General features: G+C 38.5%; 1 protein-coding gene across 1 annotated transcript in view; it reads right to left on the bottom strand.

The window, feature by feature from the left end:
* Positions 1–9,397, bottom strand: part of wtrw (ankyrin repeat domain 61 water witch) — a 9,801-nt gene extending 404 nt beyond the window's left edge. The window contains exons 1-2 of the mRNA XM_018506690.1: positions 6,561–9,397; positions 85–2,808 (exon numbers count right to left, since the gene is read on the bottom strand). Of these exons, the coding sequence (XP_018362192.1) occupies positions 104–2,808; positions 6,561–9,369 (5,514 nt within the window). The 5' untranslated portion in view covers positions 9,370–9,397 and the 3' untranslated portion in view covers positions 85–103. The remainder of the gene's footprint in view (positions 1–84; positions 2,809–6,560) is intronic.

Here is a 9,397-nt window from a genome sequence, read left to right as displayed (position 1 = left end):
TATATATATATATATATATATATATATATAATCACATAAAAATCACATAATGCGAATTGCTGGTTGAAAAATATCGGATCGTACCAAAATTAAATTATTAAAATCATAATGAAGTAGTATGTTCTTCTTTCGTTAATTTTGTTGCGACGTTTTCCAACATCTTGTTCATTTCTAGCAACTGTACTCTTAGCAATTTTATAGCATCTTCATTCACTTTCATCATAGCAATCAGTTTTTCAAATGTCATTTCTAGAGCGATATCGGAGAATCCATTGTGTCGTTGTTTCAACCAAACGGCACGATCACTCAAATTGATGTCGTCATTCATAAACGAGGGAATATTCTTCTGTGCTATCTCATAAGCGGCTTTCATTATATCCTTAGGCAGTCGTTTCTCGAGGGGATTAAGCGGTTTTACCACAAGAACCCGTTTCCTGTTTTCAACGTCAATCTTGTGATCCGACATCCATTTCCGGAAGGCATATGGGATTGCAGTGTTGTGCAGTACCATTTCCGTAAAAAGGATCATTTTCGTCTGTCTTACTAGCTTCGTAAGCCCCGCATGATTCCTCAGACCTTGTATATCATGTACGGCGATACCGACCAGTAAGTTCATCAGAATCACAGTAACGAATACTATAAAGAGCGTAAAGAGAATCTGCGAACACACTGATAAAATAGGATGATAAATGACAAAAGAGCTGCCCACCGGTTTATCATCCATCTGGTTGATGAATCCTTCGAAGTCCAATTCACCGACCATCATAGCCAAGACTTTGATCAACCCAGTGAAAGGATTGCCGAACGCGGGTTCACTGGCGAATATCACACAGAAGCTGATAGTGAAACCAATCAGCAGGCCCGAATATGCTAATAAAAGTTTGGCGAACTCGAACTGGATGTGCGTAAACATAGCAACGTAGGTACCGAAGGCCGGTAACTGACCCACCATCAGCATTAAATTGGTCCAGGCGCAAAGAACAGCAAACGCGCCGACGTAATTCTGCCAGTCGTAAGTACGCCCAGTATACACGAAGGATGTAACGAATACACTCACAATCACCACGCCGTCCAACACGTTGTCAATGCTGGAAAAATACTGTAGTGCCGATTTGTAAACCATGAAGCCATATATTTTTCTTGGTATGGTGATGCATGTCAGAACCAGCGCGAGGTACCATTCAATCTCGATGATTGATTTTCGGAAGAGAAAGTCAGACGGTCGTCTGCTGCCGCATATCTTGGAGCTATTGGCTTCGTTTTGATTGTAACATTTATATGCTAACGCAGTCAGTACGTAAGTAGTCAAACATATCACTGTCATAGAATACAAAAGTATTCTCAGCAAATAGAGCTTGCGAATTTTCTCCCACTTGAGGTGTAGGAAGGCCATAACCAGAGGATGCGACAACAAGTCCTTTCGGTGCTCTTGTACAAAAGTATTTATGAAACTGGTTTCGCACTGATTACCGCTGGGGAAGAGATTGTCGAAGTGCAGTCTCATTTCAAACTCACGATTATGTGATGCCGGTCGGGTCAGTCTAATGGAAGCGTCCAACCGCTGTCGGAACACGTGCAGAGACTCAGGAATTTTCTTCAATATAATATTCAGAGCGGATAATCTAGTGCACGTGGTCGCGCTGATGTCAGCGCCCGCCCAGATGAGCGCATCCACACATTGAGATTGTTCGTTCAGTGCGGCAATGTGAAGAGGCGTGAAACCTGTCCGATCGGCCGCATTTATCAAAGCGCCGCGTTTCAGCAACAACTGTACTAACTCGACGGATGAGTCTGTGCTCATCACGGCGAAATGCAGGGGTGTCCTGTGCTCCCTATCCACATCGTTCACGTTAGGCGCACTGGCTGAAAGTAGCTCGACGCATGGTATTGATTGCACGAAACAGGCCACGTGCAACGGCGTCTGGCCCAAGTGATTCTTCTCGACAACACTGGCACCACGCTCGAGCAGCAGCTTTACCGTTTCCACCGCCTTCGCGCGGATGGCACTATGCAGAATTGGCTCGACCACTTCCTGACAGACATAATTGAGCTTGGCGTCATGATCCAGTAATGTAGCTGCGGCATGACAGCTATTACCGAGCGCTGCGAAATGAAGAGGAGTGTAATGAATGATGGGGCTCTCGTAATTCACATTGGCACCCTTCGCGATTAGATACTCCACGCAGGCGACTTTATCACCCAATGAAGCCGCGAGGATAGCGTTCACACCAGTCCGCGGTTCGACGTAGTCATAACGCGCTCCGGCGTGCTCCAACTGCGGCAGAAGATGAAGCAGACCACGATAGGATGCCCAAATGTAAGCAACGTTTCGTAGATTCTCGCTTTTGCACGCGTTCGGAAGCGTGCGACTCTTCTCCATGTACTGTAGTAACCTCGTCTCCATCGTATCGACGATAGACCATATAACCGATCTCAATTTGGCACCATTCACGTAATGATTCTTGTGGCATTCCAGAATTTCCAGATTGTCAAAGAAGAGAGAGTCATCGACTGGTGGTGGTACACCGGCGTCGATTTCGATTTGATCATTATCGAATATGGTTGCATCATCGAACACATTTTTTTGCGGACAATCCTCTGCATATGCACATCTCAATGACCTATAAGTGGGAGCTAATCTTACGGACAGAGGATCGCTTTTGTGACGACTGTTGAAGCTTTTGGAATAAAAATGTTCCTCATCATTCAAAATAGTCGGTGTTTCCAGATTATTCGTCTCAAGGTTTTTTACTTTGGCACTCGCTCCTAACGAATCTCGATCGTTCTCATACATACTCGCTTGAATTATTTACTTCGCTATTTATTTATAACTGGAAATAAATTTACTGTTCAGTTTCACTTTTATTTCTTTTAGTGAAAATTTAAGTATGTCTTCATGTAGTCTTATTTTTCTTGAATTATTTTCAATTTAAACAATTTTATCATTGCTATTTTTTTTCTGTTATCTCAGGTTTTTTACATTTTTGCGCACGAGAACTCGTATTACAAATCGATTATAATAAACCGATGATAAATATGTATATATAGACGATAAACTTACACCTGAAACTAACATGTCTCCTGATCTTGTCACTTTTTCCTATTTTTCTTTGGCTAATAGATATGTTATGTTGTACAATGTTTAATTTTCCAATGTAAATCCCATTTCGTAATTAAGCATTGAGTATTCGTATACCATTATGTGATGTTTCGCGAAGCATCCTAATTACTTCAGCCGCGTCATCGTCTCTTCAATCCTGTCTTTTTCTCTCTTGTTCTCTTTCGGTTATCACGTCCCGCCTACAAATCGTTTCATTTAGACTTCTTTAAGAGAAGATTATCGTTGTACTACGTTGTGTCTCGAGCGCAATCGAGTGTCTTATATCCGAGTTGTTCTGATTTAATCATTAATTTAATGACTTGCATTCATCCTGACAACTTATGATTAATATCTTCTTAAACGGAATACATGTGACAGACGTAGATGCAGAGAATAGAGATAAGTAAAGGTTGTTCTTTTCTAAGGCTCTTCCCGCCGGATACATTCGTTAAATTTCTCTCTTATTAGAAAAATATTATATTTGTATTACAAAATATGCAGTGCATACTATATATCTTCAAGTTTGTCAACATACTATATACTTACAAGTGTTTATCACACATACATTAGCAATCTTATCTCTTTTTTAATTTGCGCCGTTAGTAGTATTGTTGCTCCTCGTGTACTAGTATTTCTTCTGTTCTTCAAGCGCAACTCTGAAGACTCAATATTAATTTTTCTATCAACTTGACGAGAACGCAAGTTATTACGTTATCAAATATCCAAGTGAGTCTGTCGCTGTGTAAGAACTTTAAGTAATACAGATAGTATGATGAGTTTACATTTTTCACTGACACCGCACACTCTTCTTTTCCTCTTGCTACCGGCTTTGTATGACGTACCGTCACTTCGTCTTTTCGTTTAATGCTTCTACTTTTTGAAGTACGTATTTATAAAAACCTAGAGATTGGCTGAAGAAATCTCAAGTTTTCAACTCTAGAATGCAAAAGCAGTCCGAGAAGGATTTCGGCCACATTTTCTAATCATAAAAATTATGCCGGCTCAAGATGCCTATCATTGACCAATGTACAATTGACAATTCAGCGAGCATTACAGCGAGCTTAACTAGTTTGTACGATCGCACTACACGTACTGCATGACGTACTCTGCATACGCTTCTGCCATTCGTGTGGGAAGAGGAATTTATGAGCAGAGGGGCAAGACGCTATATATAAACAAAAAATACATAAACATAATAAAAAAATGTAGGGCAATTTGAGATCTACTTTACGTATAGTCTCACGTATACGAGCTGTCCTTCTTTTAAATTCTTGATTAATCTAGATCAGACTGGAACGTATCGTTTAAAGATCACTTGAGTTTTTTAGGACATTGTTATTTACATATGTTATCGTTAAAAAAATATTGTTAAACAGATATTTGTGCTCTTAATCAAATGTAACGATAAATTGTTTTTTTCTTGTTGAAAATCAATGGACGAAGGTTGAATAAAAAAAATAAGAAAAGAAAAAAAATATTTTTATCAAAGTGTTCTAATTATTAAAAAAAAATAGAATTTTTCCAAAGTAAAGGTCGCAGAGAGACAAAGAGAATTATTTAAATTATAGACAGCTAATGTGTGTTTACAGGAATAGTATAAAATTATTTTTTAATTATGTTAATTTTATAATAAACATAATTTTAAATTATAAACTCATTTTTTATTTAGCGTCTCAAAAATACAGTAGAAATAGTGAGTAAATAAATCAATTGTTATTCGTTAGTCCTTCCTGTTTTATTTCGTTTACGCGTTATCTCTTTCTTTATCTAGTATTTGATTTTTTATTATAGAATATTTTATACCCCCTTTTTCATAGCTTCCCGAATCTAAATTGCGAATATCTAGACAAACTTCTTTCACCATCACGTGATTGCGAATATGATATCACAATCCGTTTACGTAATTTTAATTCTGTATTCATTTTAAGTACATTTGCAAGATCTCTACCAAGAGATATTTTCGAGTTGCTAGCTGCCTATAAATTGTTGATACATGAAATACATAAATGAAACATTACGTATGAAATGAATATTTCATGCTAGTACTCACTTTAATAAAAAAGGGAAAAGTAACTTTCAAACAGTCAAATTCGAGACATGAAACAGTTTTACATCGCGGTAATTTTATTTGAATTACGAGACACGATCGATTCCGTAACGCGATGGAATATGTAATGCATTTTTAAATAATTACTTTTTATGTATTTTTCAGCTAACTGTTTTGTATGTAAGACACAAAGTACATAGTTCCAGTTACAGAGTCTCTAAAATTTTAACCCAATAAATTCTCTTCCAAGAGGTAGATATATAACTCAACGTTTTGTCTCATTACCAAGTCTCTGACAATTGAACTTTCAACAGACGAGAACTGGTTTTGACTGTCTACGCATTTCATTAATGTTATATATGTATTTTTCGACTTCATTCAAAGTTTCATTCAGTGAAACTTGACCAGCACAAGACAACTTTAAAACTTCCCTATTTAATTTTGATATAAAAATATTTATTTACGCGTTTAACAATTTATCTTGGTAAAAACTTCGCAATAATGTGTACAGCTATCCTTACAATTTAAATAAGTAGTTAAAAAACAAAAGAAAATGCTTATAAAATTCTTTTTCTTAAGAACCTATTTAAAAAAGAATTAAGAGTAAAGAAAATTAATATCGAAATATATTATAAAGCAACCAGACGTCAAATCAAATTGCATCAGTTTGAATATAATGATATATAAATTTTATATGTTGACTCTTCAGGAAGAAGGAAATTTTTCTGACAAGTCAAAATATCTTACAAAAACTTCTAAAAATAAAAAAAAAAGAATGTTTAGAAAAAATATAAACGAACTGTCCTGTTTTCTGTAAGGTCTCATCAATATACATATGTTTACATTCACGTCACGAAATCCATGTTACTTTAGATACATACTAAATGTTAAACTTGAAAAAAAATATATGCGTATATTTTAAAGTAAATAAAGTGTTTCTCCTTAAGGAAATATTTCATACAATTACTGCGTTAAAACAAAATATTTTGTTTAAACATAGCATTTATCATATACATAAAAGTATGCAAGCTATTCTGATGCTTTTTATATAAAATTTATATATATATATATATGAAAGATAGAATCATATATATATAAATATAACTAATATTTTGGACACAATCGCATTTGTATCATAGAAAAGCTATATCTCATAAGCAAGATTTAATATTTGTTGGAAAATATATAAAACACAAGGCATAGAAACAAAGATTCGCGATAATTAATCATTCACGATGTATCACAATGCCACGTTACATGAATCTCAAGTTTTAGAATCTCTTATCGTTACTCCATGATTAAATTTCAAATGAAACATGAATCTTTGTGAATTTATAAAATATCCTTTACAATTCAAGGATATTTAGTATAACACCTCGTTATACTGACAATTTTATTTATTTATTTTATCACTATGAGCTTTTATGAGTTCCTGAAGGAGAGTTTGATTTTTCTCGCAAATCTTTTTGAGTTCCGCGATTTCGTTTTTAAATTTGTCACAATCGTGCAGTGTATCCTCGTCGAAATCACGACGACGATACATGGTCATGTCGCCTTTGAAACCCGCTTTTGCGCTATAAATTTTTCTGCGTGACGCGGTGTAATTGTTTTGTCCATCTCTTTCCTTGGCTATTTTGTAAGCGGCCAAAAGAACATCACGTGGTAATCTCTTCTCTCTGGGACTTAGTGGACGAACAGTCAGAACGGCTCGTAAAGGTGGTGGCAGAAGTAGCGTGGTCCATCGCATGCATTTGATGAAGCGTTTTGACGGAATAAATCCCAGGAAAATTGCAGTCTCAACGTCGTGGATCAATTTTGTTTGGCGAACGAGTTTTGCAAGACCCGCCGTTTTTTGAAGACCCTTGATATCGTGCACGGCTATACCAATCAATAAATTCATCAGCACGATCGTGACAAATAGAAGGAACAACACGAAAAGGAGTTGGGCCGAAATTTGTAGCAAAATCCAGGAAGCTCCTTCGTTATTCTCGTAGATGCCACTCTTATCAAATGAGATTAAGTAAGAATCAAAGCCTAAATCGCCAGTCATCATCGCGAGGATCTTAATAAGACCTATATGCGGACTGCTGAACGAATTGGAATATGGAAAGATCACACAGAAGCTCGCCGTAAAGCCCACTAGCAGACAGGCGTAGGCCAGAAGTAGCTTAAATACTTGTGCCTGCACACTAGTAAACATAGCGACGTAAGCACCGAACACAGGAAGCTGTCCGATCATCAGCATCAGATTGCTCCAACCACAAAGTACGGCGAAGGCGCCTAAGTGCCTTTGCCAGACATACGTTTTTCCCGTATATACGAAAGAGGTGGCAAACACGCTCAATATCACGCACCAGTCGGCTAGGTTCTCCACCTGCGTGAAGAATTGTCTAACAGATCGATAACTGGAAATAACGGCGAACTTGCGACAAGCCTCGAGTATGGTGAGCATCATCAGCGCGTACCACTGAATCTCGAGTAGTGTAGGATGTCTATAAAAAAATCCATAAATCCCAGTTGCGCTCGGGCACAACAGCTTATTGTGTATGTAATAACCCTTTGATTCATTGTAACAGTTATGAGCGAGGGCGATTATCACCCAGCTTGTAAGGATCAACACATATATCAGGTAGAAGAGCAATCGGGCGACGTAGTACTTTCGGATCTTGTGCCACTTGAGATGAAGGAAAGACTGGCATAAAGGGTGTTCCAGAATTTCCTTGTAGCCCTCCTTCACAAAGGTATTCAGATAACCGGTCTCGGACGAACGGTTCCGCCGATGCTGAAGCAACGGACGAAAGTCCAGTTGTAACTCGAGCTTGCCTGCGATGAATCCCTGCCGGCTCAAAGTTAGAGACTTGTCCAGCCTACGTTCGAACACGTTCAGAGATGTCGGGGTCTTACGCAGAACGATGGATAGGGCACTGTTATCACCGATGGTCTTGGCACTGAGGTCTGCTTCGTGTTTTATCAATAGATTCACGCATCGTGATAGCTCGTTCGATGCAGCGATGTGTAAAGGCGTATAACCGTACTTGTCTGCCTTATTTACATCCGCCCGCCATTTCAGCAGAAGCTCAGTGATGTCGTCGGTCATCAGAGACTTACCTAGAGCCAGATGCAGAGGTGTCCGACCCTCATTATCTTCCACGTTAGGATCCGCGCGACCTTTCAGTAAAATCTCCACGCATTCCAGAGAATGCGAACGAGCGGCTAAATGCAAGGCCGTGTGTCCTCGATGGTTCTTCAATTGAAGATTAGCATTTGCCTTGACCAAAAGAGCCAAGTTACCCGCGCAACCAACTTCCGCAGCCAAGTGCAAAGCAGTGTCGTTCTTTCTGGTAAGTAAATCCACTTGACAACCGGCTTTCAGAAGTATATCTAAACAAACTTTGTCTCCGTCGTTGGCTGCATGATGAATAGCGGCGTATCCGTCCTGATCCAAACGATTCAATTCTTTGTTATTCGGTGCCAGTAAAGTAAGTACGCGCAAGGCGTTAGTCCGTGAAGCCACATGCAATACAGTTTCTTCAGCTTCATACGGAGATAGCTGACTGATACCTCGTTGCATGAAATACTGAGCTACGTCGAAGGCATCTCCAAAAGCGGCGTAATGAAACGCTGTGTGCTTCGATTTGGTATCAACGCTCGCGCCTTGTTCTATTAAATATTTGACTCCATCCAGACAGTTCCGAAAGGCACATAAATGTAAGGGGGTAAGGCCATGATTATGTTCGGTGTAATTAATATTGGCTCCACATTTGCACAAATGATGAATGAGATTCGTACGACCTAAAAAACTCACTTGTAGCAATAAGATGTTGACTTCATTAGACTTGATGTCCGCAAAAATCGTGTTTACGTTTATTTCATTCATTTTGCCTGATTCTAGATTCTCCAAGATTTGTGATTTATAACCCATATGCCTTTTGTGTTCCGTGAGAATATTTTTAATGAGGTCTTCATTGATGCGTAGCGAAGTACGGTCGATTTCATCGGAAGTGGTATGTTCACTGATGATGAAGTAATCTTCCATGGAAGGACTTATCGAATCATCGGGTAATGACGGTTCATATTGAACTCGACCACTTTCGAGCTCATTGTCATCTTGCTTAGACGATGAGCGTTTAGCCTTTAGCCGAGTTAGAAATAAAGAAGCCGTACTCGTGCGTGTCAACATATTTGGAACAGTTTTTGGTATTCTTTCTTCAGTTTCCTCCATCTCTTTTTCTGATGAGAACGATACGAAT

Source organism: Trachymyrmex cornetzi, unplaced genomic scaffold (assembly GCF_001594075.2).
Source record: "Trachymyrmex cornetzi isolate Tcor2-1 unplaced genomic scaffold, Tcor1.1 scaffold23, whole genome shotgun sequence".
Lineage (NCBI taxonomy): Eukaryota > Metazoa > Arthropoda > Insecta > Hymenoptera > Formicidae > Trachymyrmex > Trachymyrmex cornetzi.
The sequence above is the reverse complement of the archived record's forward strand: the minus strand, read 5'-3'. Positions and strand labels throughout refer to the sequence as shown.